The sequence below is a fragment of the Platalea leucorodia genome (genome assembly GCF_965183815.1).
Source record: "Platalea leucorodia genome assembly, chromosome: 9".
NCBI lineage: Eukaryota > Metazoa > Chordata > Aves > Pelecaniformes > Threskiornithidae > Platalea > Platalea leucorodia.
In genome coordinates, this window is record NC_138831.1 from 20,438,789 (window position 1) to 20,459,139 (window position 20,351).

Sequence of the window (20,351 nt, forward strand, 5' to 3'; positions counted from 1 at the left end):
TATTGAACCCACGGGCACTGTGAGATGTTGGGCAGCTCTGGGAGTCCCCGTGGACTGGAGCAGCATGCGGAGCCTGCACTTTCAGAAATCTCACCTCTTGCTTACTTTGCCATTCCTTATTGCAGTCAGGCCACTAGCTACAACTAGCTGCTCTCCTGCACGGGGCTGCTCCTCAGGTGCACAGAGCACTGCTTTTGCATGGGTGGCAGAGGAATGCACGGCTACAATTCACAGCCATAAACAGAGACAGGATTTGTATTTAATTTTTTAATAAATACACTTTACATTAAAGAAAAAGGCCTTCAATTTGCAGTTTCCACACAGCGAGCAAAAGGGAGAGGAGGGGGGAAAAAAAAAAAAAAAAAGATTAAAAAACTTGAACCACAAAGGGCAGAGGGGAGAAAGAGGGCTCCAACTTCTATCCCAGATCCCTGTGTCTTCAGGAATACCAGGCTCTGACTAGGCCAAGCCAGGACTTCAGCCTCCCACTATAGCTGGTATCACAGCAAGAATCTCCGCTTGAAACAGCCTGTACCTTCAGTTACCAGACACCCCCAGGGCTCTTCCCTGGAGGACAAAAGCATCTGAAACACACTGGTGCACCAGCAGGTGTTAACACCTGTTGCTTTTTTTTTTTTAAAAAATAAAATCATATTTAAAATAAAAATATTCTTACTCCTCAACAATTTTAGAAACGATGATCCTCTTATTTCATTTAGTAGTTGCATAAAAATGCCTCTTCTTTTAAACAGTTTTTCTCCCCCAAACCTACCCCATGGTAACAAGGTACTACAGGAATACAAAGTTCATCCCCTCTTTACTAGAACACTTGCCTTTTTTTTTTTTTTTTTGTTTTATATAAAACTATTTCTGTTCTTTAGGAAAGAACTTTATACAAAGAAAATATATTGTGAAATATTTTCAGAAGTTTCCTTGAAGAGGAGAGTCATCTCAGCCTAAAATAAAAAATAAAAAAAAAAAGGCAGAGAGAAAAGAGGCCTAACCCCAGGTCTCTTTATTGTAGAGCCTCGGACTTAGCCCCGAGCCTCAAACTGACTCAAACCAACACAGCGGATGGGCTGGAGTTCCTCAGGTTTTCCCAGGAGAAAAAGGGTTGGGGTGCTCAGAATCGGTTTCCAATTTGGTCTCCAGTCTTCTGCTGGGAACGGAGCGTCTCCTCCTGCCAACACCCCGCCTGGCAGTCACCGCTCACTCATTCAGAGACAGGATTATGTCGTCCTCCAAGTCAGAGTTATCTGAGCTGTCGGCTGAAAAGGAGACATGTAGGTTACATTTGGTTTGTGGAAGAACACAGCTGTCAGGGCTTCTAAGCAAGGCAACGCATTCATAGTTACAAGAGATGGCCACCACCTGCTTGAGACCAGCAACTCCGCAGCAACGACGGAGGCAGCTAGCACCCTTAGTGCATTTCAAGTCAATCAAAAGCAGTTAGCAAAGCTGCACCAGAGCTTTCTTTCTCTGGTTAAAAGAGAGGGTCAAGAGGAGAGCAGCTTTAGCAAGTGCAGTTTCTATTAGCTGGCAGGTTTTTTTCCCATGACAAGATGGGGAGAAGGACACCAGCAGTAAGTTACCTGCACGTGAGCTGCCTGCACAACTTACTGTGCACACCTAAGTGCAATAGCTCTTCATGGTGGGGGCTGGACAGATCTGGCAGTCATTTCTCACAGCTGTTATTTGAAAGCAAGCTTGACAGTTTCACCAACCTGATGTGGTGAAATATGGCCTCCGTATAATGTGCATGGGGCCAATTCATTATGCAGTAAGTTATACCCAAACTTTCTCAGTACTAGGTTCTTATTGGTCTGTCACTCCCCTCTGCACAGCACAGCGGGAGAAGCAATCACACACTCACAACTAGAGCCTTCCTCTAGCAACCCAAAGGTTTCTGTAATGAATTTAACTACATGGCACTCATTAAAGGTGACCTGAAAATTGTGCTTTTCCTGGTTTTCTTCATTGTGGTACAGAACGAAGACATGAAAGGATTTGCCAGAGGCAGTCACACACACACACACACACACACACACACACTTGCTTTTTATCTTAAAACATAAGATCTCTCCTCCCTCAGTTGTACAAGAGGGAAGTGGTAGCAGCTCTGGCAGCAAGAGGTCTCCTGCCTTACCTTAGAGGTGACGTTGGTTCTTTTTCTTACGTGAATTCATTGGATGCTGCAGTTAACTAGGTGTTAAAAATATTAAAAAAAAAGACACCAAGACTTCATCTTAGCCATCTGAGTTATACTGGATCTCTAAAATGCCTGTCAAGGTAAGCAAGACCTTCTGGAAGGTTCACCCCTTCTCATGATGCTTTCCTTAGGAAAAAAAAAAAAACCCACAGGCAAGGAGCAGAGGGCACAAACCCTTTCCCCCAACCTTTGTCCCTGAAGATCAACCAGATGCCCTTCCACTGTGATCAGCGAGGGATGCTCCAGTCTCACCATCCATCATACTGAGCCTAAACTGAGGGGTCATCAGTGCTCCCAGAACAGCTACAGCCACGTGAGAGGAGTTGGAAAACACCAGCCAGTGCTGCAGCAGCTAGACTTACACAGTAAGAGGGAAAGAAGCACAAGCGAGATAACAATCCAGAAACTCTGGAGAAGAGAAGCTGAAACAGTTGTTGCCTTTTTTTTTTTTTTTTTTTTAAAAACACCAGAGGAAAGCTTTGAAAGGGGATCTCCTAATTCTTTATTCTCCAGTCCATCACACAACCTTCCAATTTTGAGCTCCATGTCTATAAGTAAACCTGACTGCAGTTAACTGCTTGGCAGAAGCTTACAGACCTGCCTGGAAGTTGCCATTTTTGATTACAGAAGAGAAGAGGAAACAAGAGACAGCCATACTGCTGGTGAGAATTCTATATATTTCTTCCATCCTCTATCACACGTGCATTTCAAAAAGGACACCCCACTGTCCCAGGAACAAGCTCTTGAAAGATCTGCACAATGCGTAAACTGCTTTGGACAAGACAAACAGATCCACCCTCCCCAAGGTGGTAACAAAGGAGGAGGAAGTCAAACTTATACTTAAAAGGTTCTCCATGGATTATTCCTGAAAAGGAAACAAAATCTCTTCTAAAGCACAAGTAACCAAAGCCACTCAACTCTCCCGTTTCAACTGTTCTTTGAATTATTTTGTTTTGAAGGACACCCACTGTATATTACAGAGGTTCATCCAAAGTACAGCAAGGGTCTGCAGTAGAAAGCAATCTAAATTCATCACCGTGCCTCAGATCTGTACTTTGCAACAGTGTCAGTGCCCTTACAACTATTAATTCTGGAACACAGCATAAGCAAAGGAGAGGGAAATTTTAATTGCTCTTGCTGGGTGAGAAACAAAAGCCACATAAAGTTGAAGTCACAGAGAAGCCGCCACAGAACCCCACTCATCAAACCCTGTGCAAGGACCACACATTCCGCCTGGCAGAGCTGCACTCCCTGCTTTAAGCGCCCAATGATGCTACCAAGCAACCTAACAGCCACAGGATGGGCTGGCTGCAGCTCCACAGCGATATGAGATCAAAGTTCTGATCACATGGTTCTATCCATCAATGGTGTACAGATGTGGCCATTTCATAATATGCAGTGCTCTGCAGAGCACACCTGCAATAACTAAGTGTCAAGTAGCACCTAGTTTTGTTACAGGAACAGTTATTGAAATGGCCTCAACTTCCCCTCCCTTCTGCCCCTTGGACAATTGAAGTTACAGCACTCTGGCTGCTCTCTTAATAGCTTCTGGCCCTGCACCCCCTGAGGAAACAGAAGTGGAGTTGTGTCAAGAAGGTCCTGCCAGCTACTAGGACAGGCAGAAGTTATCTGCAATCCCAAAATGTTGAACTGCAATATGCTATTAATGAATTTGAGCTATATAAGTGTCCTATATGGCCCTGCATTGTATACCGACTACCTTCAAGAAAACAGCAGGCTGACATCACAGAACAACTCTGGCCACCTCATGTGGCCACATCCTTAAAAACGACTGAGCTGCATTCTAACAGAAAAGAGGGGCATGAATGAGTCTGCCAGCTACATTAGTGCCAAAACAGAGCCCTAGCATGCTTAATCCTCCAGTGCGTTGGCAGAGAAGATTGATTCCCATCTCAGCTCTCACATTAATCTCCTATCGCTGCAGGACTTCAAACACCTTGCACACTGTAATTCCTTATCCTTACCAACCCCTTAACTTAAGGTAACTATATTATCTCCATTTTACAGCTTGGAAATGAAAAAAGAACTAAGTGGCTTGGCCACGCATACTCAAATATTGTGCTGCAAAAAAGGGAAGAGAATCTGGTGTCACAAATCCCAAGCCTGATGCTATCCTATTCACCTTCTCTTTCTTGTGAAGCCTTTTTCCAAATTGAATTGCTCCATAAGAAGTTCAGACCTTTCTTACACACACGCGCACACACACGCTTTGTTAACTTTTCAAGTCTGCATTTGTGGAATGCCAGAAAAAGCGAACAATTTAAATCTTATCCCAAAAGTTATGTTAGCTTCAGCACAGTCTAAAAAAGGAAGTGAAGTCAGAAATGCCATGTGGGTTTTGCACTTTAAGCAATTACAAAAGAGAAAGAATAGCACAAAGGAGCAAAAATGCTTCTCTGTCCTTACAGGTACGAATAAGGCAAAGACGACAGGTGAGGTAACAGTTCAACCAGCGTCCCCTTGAAGGGCAGGACAGGGAAGCAATCAGACAAGGCTTCTTGACATGGAGTTTCTTGGCCTGCCTTTAAGTTCTCACACACACCTGGGAGCACTTGAAGAAAGGAGATACCTTCCTTTCCAGACCTCACAGTTGTTCTCTCAGGTAAGATCTGTTTTTACCCATAGATTACTTTGAGAGGCCACAGGTGAACAAGCATGATTATTTTGTGCCTTTCATACCACTGAGGGGGAAAGTCAGCCAAATAATTTCAGGGAAGACTTAGATGTTGCATATTTGCCAGGACATTAAACAGAGGATGAGGTCACCTGTGGTTACCAAGCTGGGCACACACTTACTATCTCCAAGAATCAGCTCAACTTCCTCATCAGCATCAGAATCTTCATCTTCACCCTCATCTCCCTCTTCCAGGAGGTTGGCAAGCTCCTCATCATCGGAGGGAGAAAAGTCATTTTCTCCATCCTCACCAGCATTCTCATTGTTCTCATCCTCCTCCAGCTCAGCCTCCAGCAGCTGGTCCGTATCTAGTTCATCAAGGTCATCTGTATCATCATCATCTTCATCATCATCTTCTTCCTCTTGCTCTTCTTCCTCCTATAAAGACAGCAAAAATAGTCCATTGCAGACATTAAAACAAATGTAAAATGGAATAAGAATAATTGAAGAAAAATAACTACAGTTTTCACTTCTCCCCATATCCAGACATCGCACATTACAAACACTTCCCCATCACCCATATAAACACTTTCTCTCCACAACTACAGAACATGACACATGCTAGATCATTTGCAGGCCCGCAAAGTCTTATCTGCAAAATGCTGGTGCAACACAGGTACCATTGGCTGAAGCTCCTCTCCAATACTGGCCATCAACATGTGTCACGACAATGCACTCTTGAGAAGGACATGCAATAACACCTGTTAATCCATGGCTTTGTTGCTAGTCTTGTACAAACTGCTTTAGTTTCAACTGGACCAAAACCTCTACTTTGCATCAAACAGCATGCAGCACAGGATGTTCAGTCTCTCAGTCATTCCTGATTTAGATGAGAGGTAAAATGTAGGGAAAGATACTATTAGCCCAAACCAATCCCTGAATCACTCAGCTTCAGATGACAGAACTGTTTAAAGCAGCTCAGGAGTCTCATCTTTGGCATTTACCTGTGGATCAAGATCTTTCTCTATCAAACCATAAGAATTTGCATTCAATAAAGCAACTGAATTTCTCATTGTACAGATCAAATCAGAAATCCATAGCTAGCAGATAAAACTGAGTGGGAAGAAGCTGTTACAGTCCTATCATTCTTCCAGACAAACAAGAGGCAAAAAAGTGCCATCACAAGCCAAGCTCCAGGAATTCTTCAAGACTCAAAGAAAGGGTTCAATAAACCTGCACATCTTCTCAGAGTCACACCCTTTTTCTCTAACAGAATGCTCTCATGTGGCAGGAAGGCAGCTCTCAAGTCATTAAGTCTTAATTGCCCCTTTGTTTTAGGAGGGAACACATCTTGCAAAGTTATGAAGCAGTTAAGATAGATATTTAACAACCCACTTCTAGGGTTAGTTTGGTCCTCAAGCTCACCACACTCACACTGTGCTGTTTATACTGCTGCATTTTCAGGTCTAAAAAGACAGAGGAAAAAACCTTACTGTCATCTCCCCAACCTACTTTTTCTTCAGTCAGTGCTATAAAAAAATCCACCACACCTACAAAAATCCAACATCTGTCATAGGCTAAAGAAACAAGGAATGCCAAAAAGCCTGGGCAAATTTTATTGTTTCTTCACTTGCAAAAGGCAGCCAAGTCTCCTCTACTGACCAGAAGCGCTGTGTTACTTAAATGGAGATGACAGTATAAAAGCATTGGTTTGCTACATACAGTTTTCTTTCTGAAAGAGCTTGTATTAAGTAAAAATTAAACCAACCTGTACTAAAGCCTATGCTTATTTTAGGCAATGGCAAACTTTACTTTGAGTCAATGAGTCCTCAAATAAACGGACAATGCTTTTTGAATTGTATACACACTGGGAGAGGAAATACCTTACTTGCAGTTCACAGTTTTAAATTGCAGTGCTGTACTGAGTATCATTTTCCATAAAATATATTGAATTCAGTATAAAAGCTTTTGCCTTAATAACTTTTACTTTTGTTCTATGCAGTATCTTCAGAGAAACCAATGTCTTAAACTTTATTCAGAATTACTCTATTCAGAATTGAAAAACTGATTAAAAACTGAAAAGGCAGGAGAGTTTATTTTCCTTTTTCAGTTTCTAAATAACTCTAAAGATGGAAAGGAGGAGATCAATTTATTTTAAAAGCTTGGAAAAATTAAGCCAAGTTTTTTCAGTGTCTGGAGATAGAGACACAACTGTAGACATTAGGAAAGAAGTGTATTGTTTACAAGATTCATTAAGAGTCTGTGTAGTTGAAACCTAAAGGATTCTGAAATGAGTTAGGTACCCATTTAAGTTTCCACATCTGTGGAATTTCTGAAAAGTATTTTTTTCCTAAATACCCAGCCCACAATGACTTAAAATGTCAAAAACTACTGAATTTGATTATGTTTCACATTTAATATATTTATTGGACATTGAAATACTATTTTATCAACTTTTTCATTCAAGCTTAAGGCAAGACATATATAGCAGTATCACCCTTCAAACACAGGATGAAATGAAATATAGTTGTATAAAGCTAAAGATTTCTTCTGGCTGACAAGAATAAGCACCAAATTACACAGAAAGGGTGTATATTTAGCTGCAAGTTAACTTTGAAGGATTATACCAACCAGTGAGGAAAAAATCCTTTGTGAAAACACAAATAGCAACAGAATACTAGCGCACTGAAATAAATGCTTTCACCTTTCCATCTTAAATTATTTAATCTGAAGTAGGTGATTAGAATCAGGCCACACTCATTTAAAAACCACCTAAGAACAGTAAGATGTGATCTAAATTATACCCATCCTTGGTAAACCAGAAAATTGTGTGAAAACCATGCTACAAGAAGTCACATGTGCACGTGGCAGAGAGCGCACGACATGCGCACAGTGCGCGCCCTTACCAAGCTGAACAACTGCACAGAACATAGTTCAAGAGGAGTGATCTTAATGAGTGAGAAACCTGTACCTTATGTTTTAAAGAACACAGACAGGAACCTGGAAACTGTGATGCTTCTGCTAAGTAACAGGCTAATTCTGCATTAGCTTTTCAACAATCTCCAAGCACAAACCTCTGCAGGCACACTGCAGTACTCCAGTCTAGAAACAGAAGGCTTGCATATATGTGGTGAAATCTCTCTTAAGAAAGCACACTGAGCTTCTGCACCCAAAACTAATCTGTGGGACATACAGCTGAGAAAGACTCCACCTGGTATTTCCTCACACCTAACACCATCATATATAAGTGATATCCAGTCTACTAATGGATCTCTAGGCTGTATCCTCATCATATACCACAACTGTCTCACATAAGGGATCCATATATAGATAAAAAAATGGCATGCCTTCCCCAATGACTCATTCAGTATGCTTGTATAAGAGCAGTGAAAAAAATCCTTGTGCAATGTCACAAGGGAAGATAGGCAGAACCGCTATTCCAAACCACATCCAGACTTCTGAATGAAAAACCTGCAAAAGCAAGGTCCTACCTACTCATCAGTAGTTCCCAAGAGCTTTGGGCAATGACACAGGTGCTGCTAGAAAAAAGAACCAGCATGCACATCTATGCAAAGCAAGCATGCACCTGTGCTTATCTTCCTCATTGGAGTAAACCGATCCACAGAACCCATGGACCAGCACACTCCATATGACTTAAACAATATCAAGGAATTGTTTGAGCTTTCACTAACTCCGTTAGATGCCTAAAGATATTCTTCTATTTGGGTTCTCTGTAAAAGATGATCAGATCAGAACTTCAACTGTTTATGGAGTCCTCACGTTCCTCCTCTGCTTCCTTAGAAAATATTCTCTTCCCTCTCCAACAGAAGCTGCTTCACAGCTGCCAGTTATCTTTACAGAAGGCACGAGGCTAGTACTGTAGAATCACAAACCGACCATCTCATAACCTTCCCTCTGTAAAACATTTTACCTCCCTATCAGCACTCTGACTCACTGTGTGCCTGCTCTGCAGTCAGGTGCACTATTATTACCATACAGCCAGACCAAAACCCTATCTTCCTATGTAATTCATGTAAGATTACAAACAATCCCAACCTGAGGCTATCATGGAGGAAAAAAGAAAAAAAATCTAATGCTCCCTTTTAAATAGAATAGGCAACACTCAGAGGGACATGATGGAGCCCAGCTTTTGAATTAAGGATGTCACATTGCTACCCATTTTAGTTACACTGTGATTCAGGTATATTAACTGCTTGTAGATACCTAAATTTAGGATTAACTTAAGGGAGCTTTACCTTGATAGATGCCAAGAGTAGAACAGTTCAAAGTAGAGTACCCATTGACCCCCAATGAGATTCAAATTTGTAATTATATAGTATATATATATGTATTAATTTTATTATATATTATAGTGAATATGAATACTAGGGGTTTTCTGTGTTATCTTCACAATACCGTACCAGTGTTACTCTTCATCTCCAGCACACACAGATGTCACTACATAACAGCTGCAATGCAGAGGGCATTATAGTATCAACATACCTGGATAGCCAACTCTTCCTGCTCTTCAAAAACACAGTATTGCAATTATAATAAAGGAATTTCAATCTAGGAAACACCCACCCTGTTTCATACACAAAATGGCTTCCTGGGGTCACTTCTCTGCATAAATACTTACAGTGCTGACTTCACCCCAGTTAAAGCAAAAAGACTGCAAAAATAAGACAATGAACAAAGACAAAGCTGACAATTTAAAGTCAACAAGAGAACAAAACAAAGCCCCAGTTATAATTATAAGGGGATAGCAAAGAAGGAGGCTGCAACTTTAGCACGGTATAGCTACCAGCAGATGTAAGTAGGATGTCCACACAGGGACAGGCCCCAGTTTAACTTAGAAATTGACTCAACTAAAGAGTTAATTTGACTCAACTGATAAAGACTAGTTTAGGCTGGAAAAGACCATCTATACAAAGGGTTTGTATCAGTTTAACTCAAAAAGTCTTAAGAATGTAAATCAATGTATAATATCATCAGTTACACACTTTAGACAAGTATAAAGAATGCAGCGACTATCAGTTCTTCTAGGATAAGATCGCCAAATGGGACAATTAATTTAAGCGTGCGTCTTAGAGAAATCTCTCAACACTCACTAACTCACCAAAATTCACTAATTCACTTACACAGTAATACAGAAATAGCTTCACCACACAGTCTATGACCCTGGAACTACTTTGAGGATGATTAAGAGGGCAAAAGTGATTCACATCAGCTTTTTAACGTGCCTGCATACAGGCAGATTTACAGAGATGCAGTAGTACAAGAAAAACTGGACAGTAACTTACAGAATCAGAAAAGCTGATTACGTAGCAAAGGATTATCTCAAGATCATCTCAAAGAAAATTACTGGCAAGTTAAACTCTACTACCAGTTTGTGATCTTACATAAAGATTCAGAAAGCCAAGTAGATTTGGTTCAATTAATTTATCATTTATAACTACAAAGGAAAGACTAAACAACATCCTCTAAAGGAATGGCATATATAGGGGTGGCAGCACTGTAACAAAAAAATGCTTGACCTAATTCTTCACATTGCCAGTATTTACAGCCCATTCAGAGCTTAGTAAATACCCTTTGCTCTTGTTCAAGCGTTATGTGTTTTCTTCCATATTGTTTTTTGATGCACGTTTGCATACACTTCATAGACTTTCATCATCACCATAGACTTTCTTACTCTTCCCCTTTACCCATTCATTTTACATATACAGAATTCACAAAATTTGTCTTTTTGGGTAGTACAGGTTATTGGTACTTAACGCATTCACCAGTGTTCATCTCTCAAAAAACATTCAAAGGCTCAGGAAAACGCCAGTTTTTCACTTATTCAAACTCTGATGCAAAATACATGTTAACTAGGCAGAACTTTGATTTTTTTGATTTTAACATTTCTGCACTGTATTTTAACATGAAATCAGTGTATGTACAAAGAGCTTTCAGGAAGCATGGCTTATAGCACTGCAAATCTACAGTATATAAAAATATACCAGCTTGCTTTATAAGCACTCTTAAGGCTTTTTATAGAGTTTTCCTATATTTCTTGCATCCCAAAGTTTTTTATGACCAGATGAACAGAATTTGAGACTTCTCAACTGCAGATTACATAATCTCTCAAATTTACACTGGGCTGCCTGTTAGCTGCCAAGAGAGGATCCCACAATTCTTTTTCGAATGTCAATGTTAGGTTTGGAAACCTTAACTCAGTTTTGAGATTTACAGGTCACTGATCTTTTGCTTATTTGACATGGTTTCAGCTGTTACAAAAAGCTTCTTTCATCTAATGCCTCATTCACTTCTTCTTCCTCTACTAGGAGTTGATTCACAGTCCAAAACGAGTATTTACATCAACAGTTCTGTGCCCAGCTTTCTCTGTTACTGCCCTATGAATGCTTCAGCTGGCATCATCTCACGGCTGCTCCTTCCCCAGCCCCACACTCACCTCCTATCATCACTTCCAAGTCAAAACCTCTCACCTGCAGATGCTTTCCAGCAACAGTCCCTTCCTCTGAAAACATACTCTCTATGGCACCTCTCAGTTTGAATCATGCTATAAGCTACTCTGCTCTTAACTATTTTTATTTTCATCTATGAAGCTGCCTTTTCTCTACCTGCAAAACAGTTAATCAAATGTCAGTGAAGCTTTTCCCACTTTTTCAAATCTTTCAGCCCATATTTAAATCACTTTTGGCTATTTGTAGTCTAATCATCTGCTGGTAGGCATCTGCTTCTATGAACTCTTTATTTTCTCTAGTCTTTTTTTTTTTTTTTTTTTTTTTGGTAAAGAAATAATGTTTCCCAGAATTTCATTATTTTGGTCAATTTATTTGCTTTTACAAGAAAGCACCTACCAGTTTACTTTTCCCTTTCTTTCACCCTCTTCCCCCAAGTTTCTCCTAGAGAAAAGCAAACTAATTTTTAGTAATCTGGTCTCTTCCGAGTTATCAGTTTTATTTTAATTACTACCTATTTCCAGCATGAGAAGGGGCTTTGCTTTCATAAAAAAGAACACATGATCATTGTTCAAACACAAGTTCACTGAGAATGTTTCACTCCAGGGGACTAAATCTCTCCTTGTTTTAGTAAGTTATCTTTCTCCACGGACAATCCCCTTGTCTTATCTTCTCACAATTGTTCACTTTGCTTCCAAAGCATCTGGTAGCATATTGGTACTTTTTGATCCTTTGCTATACAATTCTCATGAGTGACAAAGTGACAATGTCTGGTTTTCAGTCACTTAAGAGTTTCTATCCAGTTCCTCCCCCACACAGTTCTTAACACTCCCTGAACAATGGGCAGTGGAAAAAGCTTAAATATAGCCAACAGTCCTTCTAGGGGGTCAAGCATGTAAGGAAGGAATTTTACGTCCTAGATTACCTAGTCTTCATCCTTCCTCTCAGCTAGCAAACCCAAACTCACTTCCTATTATCACACCATTAAATTGATTTTAAGTATTCATCTCCTTCACACTACAGGGCTGCACCTACTTTTACCTTCTTGGCTACTTCAGTGTTAGAATTGCTACTTCTTCATAGCCATTAATGAGGTCACAGAGCTAAAAAACGTAGAAGCCTGGGAATGCGCACAAGTTGCTATATGTAACAAGCAAGGAATCTTACCATAGGCTTCTATGCAGATGTAGGTATGTGCAGATTTAATACAGGAAACAGCACACAGCATACAGTATGTCACAGAGGCAAAACATGGAGTGAAGAAATAAAAAAGCGTTATTCTCTTAGTCTATGTAAGTAGGTTTAGCTTGTCTAACAATGACTACTTACCTGTGATGAATGAAAAAGCATCCATAACACAGATAAACAAAAACTTTAAAGTATCTGGGCCTCTGTTGGAATGGCATGTTCAGTTGGGACTCTTTTGACCAATACTCTGGTTTTGCCTATGAAATGTTTTCATTTTAACATGACTGTATGTACCTGATGATAACCAATCTAGCTCCAGAGTCACTGTCCTCTTTGAGGCATGTGCAAGTCATCATTTCGCAGTTGATGCATTCCTTAATGCTAGAAATAAATGTGTTCGAATGTGACTATGATATTCTCTGTGCCGTAGGGCTCAGAAATAATATAAGGAGGCCAGAACTAGGTACAGTTTCTGAATCTGCTTCTCTTCCTTCCTCTCACTGATCTCACAGTCTCACTCACAAAAATTAGCCCATTCCTTTAGTTGCATGACAAAAACCAATAGTGTGTAAAGGAATTTAGCAGGTAAATGAACTCTCCCTCTATGGACAAGAATTTGTTCCTTTATTTTCTCAAGCTTCTGACTGGCATTTCTCATCACAGCTGAGGCAGCTTTTATTTTCTTAGATCCCAACTACTCTGGGAATTCTAGAAAGATGTGTTAGGTGAGAAGAAGTCAACCTTTGATTTCTATCACTGAACAGGCAGAATATGCTTTTATCTCTGCTGAAGCTGTTTTACGCCATAATACTAGGTCTAGCCTGAAAACTCTAATTACTTTTCCCTTTCCAAGAACTTACTCTGTTTGCACTGACAGTTAGTGAAACTAGATTCTGAAACAGCAGAATAGGCTGAAGCAGTCACAGTTATTTGCTACTATCTAAAAATGTGGTAAGAAGTACAGGTACTGGGAAAACTTTTTTTTTTTTTTAAATATCTGTTTTGGAGGATGCTTGTTCAAAAGATGTGTCTGTTATGTAAACAGGTCTTTGATGGAAACCACTCTTTAACTTAGCCTTGTCGGCTGCAACTAAGTTCAAAGATTCCTATCAAGGTGTGCAATAAACACATGTATATTATTATCAGTTGAGACATTTGTCTGAAAGCACTTGTTCCCAGCTATTATCCTGTAAACCACTTTATCTCAAGCAAGACTTCAAAACAAACAATATCTTCAAATGTTACAGGAACAGCTCCTGAAAAACTAAGGGTCCCTGATGACATTTATCATTCTAGGCAGCTTGTAGTGACAAAGCACCACCATGGTCTGATGGTTCTCAAATATATGTGCCAGTATGGATTAAAGTTTGTGGGTTTTTTCCCCAGCAAATAAGTATCCGCATGAAAACAAACCTATATCAAACGAACAGCAATAAAAGTACAGTGGAATTGCTGTTGCAGGCAGACAGGGGGAGAGTCCTAAAATAAAAGTAGAAACTGGGATCACAAGACCACATGGAAAGCTGAGGAAAAACATTCTCCATCCTGGCTAAACCACATGTTAGAACAGTGATTGTCTTTTGAGTCTTTATTGCCTTATCTCCAAAGCTTTCATTTCACATCACCTAGCATTTTCTAAACCAATGCAAAAAGACAAATTACACACCTACCATCACCATTTCGATAGCCCAGAAGCACTGCAGGATAATTAACAGTTCTTCAGTTCTGGCAAAAGAAGTAGAACACACTTTATAGGACAGGGACAGCTAGGTGAAGCAATCCGCTGCTGAAGCCATAAATCTCTCTCAACATGACGATAACTGAGAATACTACTTGAGCCTCACAGATGCAACATCATCCACATCATGTACCACAGAGAGAAAAATAGGCCTTAAAGAAGTAATATGGAAAGAAAAACTAAAATGAAGAGGTAAAAATGCACAGACTGAAAATCCTGTAACCCACTCAGATCACATCATCCAGACTTAAGTTTCACAGTTTTGAGTCTACTCTGTGGTCAGTCAGCTCCCTTGGTTTTAGCTTTTCTCATCACTTAATATTTCTGAAGTCTCCTTTTCTAGCCCATAGCAACTGTCATGCACCATTTCTAGGCCAGATCAGTAAGTTCACTTTCCTTTGAATCATTTCCTCCAAAATTCCCGGTCTGCTACAGAAGAGAGTAGATTACTGAGTGAAATAGGGGATACTAATCAGCCAAGAAAGTGAAATAAATATGAATTGAGCAAGCTAACAACCAAAAGATGGTCCAGCAGCTGTACCAGTAGCTCAGACACCCATCTTATCTTTGCTAAGTCTAACTCTGAAGGAGTGTATCAAAACAGTGGCAAATACAGGAGGAAGAGGAAGAATATCTTGCTGCAGGACTGAAGAATAGTAAAATCTGCCTATTTCCCCATAGGCTGAATATAGTTTTGAAAGTACTTGTGAGTGAGACTGTCGGTCACTAATGGACCTGTTTACTCACCCAGCAGTGAAATAATACACAAAACTCATGAAAGTTCAAGGCAGAAAGAGTAGTATTTTGGGAGTAAAACACCCAACAAAAAAAGCTCTCAAACCAGCTCTTGCTAAGCATGTTACATCTTCACTTTCCCTCAGTTATCATAATAAGTACAGACCAGAGAGTATCAATATCCATTTAGCATTTGTTCTGTTTAACAAGGCTTGACAACTCTGGATTACTGGCCATCACTAGGAAAAGGCAGCTTTCCAGAGATCTCATATGAAAGGCTAGTGTAACAGCCAAGGAAGAACCCAGCTGCAGTGGTGCTTTCTCAAGTATCTCAAACAAAATCATAAATATTTACTGCAGCAGTACCATACACAAGCCAGCTAAGCCAGCCTGATCATTTAATTCAAGGGTGACTTATGTAACAGATCAGTTGATTTTACAAGGTTTGGTTTGAGAAAGGGGGAGTACTATAGCTGTTTTGTTTCTTCACTTAAATAAGAGAAGGAATTGAAAGATATCTATAGGCCAAATACCCCTGCTAGGTTCATTTTACGGACTCAGTCTTTCACTTTTCAAAAATCTGTCAGAGCTGTCAGTTGACACTTGTCAAAACTGACATCATGAGGCATCAAAATTTAAAGTAAAAAAATGTCAGGCAGATAGTTTTCTCCACTGTTCTTAACTTGCCCCAAGCACAATTTTTAAAGGAATTTTATTCTGCATCACCTGCCTTCCAAATCAAACACACTTCTATTTGAGTACTTATTACTTTCTGTACAGGCAAAAAACTGTACTTGTGGTCCTGTATATGTAGATCATATACAAAAATACATACATGCATAAAGTCAAGGTGTGAAGATACAGGGGCCAAACAGGTTAATATCTGCTCTAAAAAATCTTGACCAAAGAGATACCAGATTAATGTTGATTCACATGCATTTCCCCACACACCATTTTAATGAGAAGGATCAGAAAGCACCTTCTTTTATCCCGAAGCTGTTTTAGAATATCTGAGAGAAGTCCCAATAAGTTTGAAAGTTTATTTCCAGTTTTTCAAAGCCTAAATCACAGAAACTAACTAGGCAAGTTGTAAACACCTACATATGTGTGAGCATATGTACGCACAGAAAACTCCTGTTCATCAGGAAACAAAATTACTCTTGTTGGCCATAACAGACAAGTGTGCCAGAGAGATTCCATCTTTATTCTGGAAAACCTCTGCTCATTCTAGCTCAATGCTGGATGCCTCCTCGGAGACAAAAGCTATATTTTGTAAGCCTAAGACCAGGACAAACCTGGAGGAACAGCAGTGAACAGCTACAGGACAGAGAGCAAGGATTTTAATTTATGTTTTGCTAAATATACATAGATTGAATTGAATTTTGGTTCATAAGTGTTGTTTATATTAAAACCAAACCTCTCTTACTAAAAGAAACTTGATTGCAACCATCCCTGAAAGTTACTGTCTAGGAAACATCTATACACCCTAGAAATGAAGACCATAAAAAGCAGCAATTATTCAATGTTAACTAGTCACTCTTAGCTTGCACATCAATCCCAAAGGAGCTTTGTTTGAATACACCATAAGCTTTACAGAAAAGCTTTTAGCATACTTAAAAGTCTGCCTGGGGCCACCTCCATTTGTAAGACAGGAAGCATCCCCAGTCACATTTGATGGATGATAGATACTTTATCTCTGCTTGGTACCTAATGTTACAGCCTGGAACCAACAGCATTCAGACTGCATCCTCTTATACAAATACAGATCTCCACTTAAGTAAACACTTACCAGCGATATCACAAAACAGTGTCTTGATAGCTGCTAGTTAATCATCGTACAATGCAAAATCAATTTCTGTTACAAACTATTTTTTGAGATTTTATAAAGGAAATGTGAATAAGCTTACTAAAATATACCAAATGTGAACAAAACCAGTGGAAGCAGAGACAAAAATAGAGACTATTGCCTGAAGCAAGCACTGGATGGCTAGAAAGTAGAAACACTTTGGAAGGAACAGTAATTTCCCCCCACTTCCTTGCTTCCCAAAGAATTCTACCCTTCACCTATCCTAAAAGTTCCTAAACTGAATCTATCCAATCTAGGGATAGAAACAGTGACCAATGATTTCATAAGAAAGCCAAGATTTCAACTGCAACCTTGTAGCACATTGAGAGGACAGGACAGCAAACTGTGTATGCAAAACAGAACTACTGCTTTATCTTCAGAATTACAGTGAAATTGTAATAAGAACAACTAACTGCAAAGAAAAATTACTCTTTCCTGGGATCTGCTATCCAGTCTTCTGAACTAGAAAGTAAAAGTTTTAACCTAGCGACAGGAAGATTCAAAGACAGAAAGGGTATCAGAAATCCAGCTTTCCACACAGTCTGGAAAAAACCAAACATCAAAATATTTCTGGCATTCTTTGGAAAAAGGTGAAGCCACCTTTTCTCACAGGAGATACAAATATAGGATTTACTAGAATGCAGACACCAAAGAGCAGAGAATAATGCATTTCAAGTCTTTAGAGAATTGAAGCATAAGGTCTTTGCCTGTTCAAAAAAAAAAAAAAAAAAAAAAAAAAAAAACAACCACAACACACTGACGCCCAAAAAGCAACAAATTTGCCTTTAATTCTCATTGTACTGCAGTAAGTATTCTGTGCTACTGTTTAGTCCACCAACTGCACCCTGAGGAACACTTATTGCAGTTCTTCGCTCTTTTGTCAAGTTGCCAGAGATCAAATGGCTGATCTGAGAAGGAAAACCAACACATCCCAAGGCAAACCTACAGCTTTCTTTAAAATTCTTACAACATTTTGCTGCATAGAAGTACTGTGCAGCTTCACTGCATTAGTCACAAATTGTGTCTCATTCATAAACTGGTGACAAGTTATGCCCAAATATGAGACTTGGAATTGAAAAAAGGAAAACCTCAAAACACTACTGTCTCTACCGAGTGTCAAAATATTAAAAAAAAAAAACAAACAAAAAACAAGCAGAACAAACAGCAAAGTTTCTGAACAAGACTGAAACACTTAGGGAAATTAATAAATAAACTATAAATTATCATGTCAGTTTACAATGCACAAAGTTACTGTTCACACAAGTTCTGCATAGATAGTCTTAGTTTACGCTGACAGTAAAGTGATCTGCTTCACATTAGGTGAGACCAAATGAGGCATCTGTACTTTATGGGTAATAAACGAACACCTGTGCCCTCCAATATGTAGATGGCTAACAGCTACTCTTGAACAACCAGGTTAATGCTATACTTCTCACCTGATCTTCTTCTTCATCCTCCTCATCTTCCGCCAAACGCTGCCTGCCCACTTCATACAGTCTGCAAACCGTATCCATGTTCATGGCATCCATGCTCCCTTGATTCTGAAGACAAGATGCCCACACAGCAGTTAGCCCCAGGAATTAAGCTCAGCATTCATATTCAGTGCTATATCTGATCTAAATTACAGAAACGTTACCAAAATCCTTCCATCCCATTTACTAGCAGCAGTACGTTTAGCACTAAAACCGAGTCTTTTTGGTTCAAGGACCAGCCCAGGAGTGATGTAAATATCTACTTTCTGCTTCTGTCATCCACAAGTTACACTTCCACTAGCAGACTTAAAACCTTTTAAGGATCCTTAACATGCTTTGGTTTAGTTCTCATCTAACCGCACACCCCTTCCTTTCAAATTTGCCTCCCTATTATGTAATTGAACCACATGCCTTGAGAGAATGCTAAAAGCTGTCATATAGCAAGAGTTCCAGAAGACAGCAGTCCGATACCCCAGCAACCACTGCTGCCACATGCCAGGAAGTAACATTTCCAGTGACTCCTATAAAAGAAAATTTTCATACTTGGCCTCACAACCTTAGCTACTCCAACTTCAGTACTTAAACATGAAGCTTGCCCTACTACAAATTCCTGACTCGCTTTTTTTGGTCTGTAAGGATCAGTGGTTCGCAGAATATTAAGTTGACAAGATTTTAAACTAGTCACTACACTTAGATTGTCAGGTTCAAGACCCATTAGTTTAATTTGACTTCCCGCTTAACAGGCCAGAAGTTTCGCTCAGTAATTTTTGCTTCAAATCCTTAGCTACTGGGATTTTGCTAGGAAGGCAAGTGAAAAAGGAACAATAAGAGTGACTCAGAAAAGCTCCATGGGAAACCCCAGGAAGATTGCATTTCCCAGTTACTTGATACAGTGCAAATTTTAATAGGAAATTATTGCTATAAATAGGAAAAAAAATGCATGTCTCTCTGTGCTTATGAGAAGGAAAACCTGTGCACATTTCAAAGTGGGAAGTGTTTGAAGAAGAGAGGCAAATGTGTTTGGAAGTTTAAGGAATCAGAGGCAGAAAAACAAGATTGCTGCAGGTGGACAACAAAAAACTAACAGCATCTTTACCATCATCAAAACATCACCACCGCTTAGGACATGAATTTAACAGTAGAAACTCCAGAATCATCAGTTCTGAAGGCTTTAAAAAGAAACAAAAAAAGCACTGCACTCGAAACACAGCTACAGAGACTAGAGTTTATTCTTAGCTCCTTTACCTCAATGACAGCCAGATAGCAGTCCTTGCTGTCTGTGCACAAGTCAAAGATATTCCGCTTTACATCTATGGTAGCTGGAAAACATCACAAAACAAACTCAGTGGTTAACTGCATATTACTTAATGCTTGCTGAAAGAAAAAACCTAACAATATATGTCTAAAAGCAGATAAAAAAATGTTGGGACAAGAAACAACAGCTGAAATACAAGTGAAATGAATGTTTGTAACTAATTCAACCTGTAATAAAGAATAGAAATGTTGGAGACTGTCAAAAAATAGCCAGGTAAGTTCTTAACCTGCTCTGCACAGTGCCTCCTCCCTTGATAATACATTTATTGGCTTCTCTAAGCACAGTAAACAACAGATAATCTTCCAGCATAGATGGCAACCAAGGGACTGAGTTGTGAGCCGTGTCAACTTTCAATAGCAAAAGCCACATTTGTTTATGTCTGTAGCAGCAATTAGCTTAGCTCCAGGAGCTTTGTAAGGCCAAACTGACAGCATTTTGAACTACCAGCATGGGGAAATGCTATTGGGAAAAAGAAAAAAGTGAAAAAGGAAAAAAAAAAAGGGGGGGGGGAGAAAGGGGGAAAAAAAAAAAGCAGCCCTTCCTGAAATGAGACCAATGACATCTTGGCCAAATGACCTACTATTTCAGATTGTGCCCTACTTGGAAAGAGGAAAGGAAAATAAAGCCAGAACTGCTGAACAGTAGCAAGTAAGGCAATCACACACTGAACAGGATATGTTACTGGAACCTATTTCAGTGTTAAACCCAACTCTTGTCCTTCAATCAGAACAGGTTGTATCAGAATTTTT

At 39.6% G+C, this 20,351-nt stretch overlaps 1 protein-coding gene across 7 annotated transcripts in view; it reads right to left on the minus strand.

The window, feature by feature from the left end:
• Positions 1–301: 301 nt before the first annotated feature.
• Positions 302–20,351, minus strand: part of DCAF1 (DDB1 and CUL4 associated factor 1) — a 53,932-nt gene continuing 33,882 nt past the window's right edge. For 3 of the 7 annotated variants that reach the window (XM_082321134.1, XM_082321135.1, XM_082321136.1), the window contains exons 21-23: positions 19,533–19,606; positions 18,252–18,356; positions 2,220–5,282 (exon numbers count right to left, since the gene is read on the minus strand). In XM_082321134.1, coding sequence (XP_082177260.1) covers positions 4,950–5,282; positions 18,252–18,356; positions 19,533–19,606 — 512 coding nt within the window. In that variant the 3' untranslated portion in view covers positions 2,220–4,949. The other 4 variants (XM_082321138.1, XM_082321137.1, XM_082321140.1 and 1 more) reach the window with 4 other exon arrangements.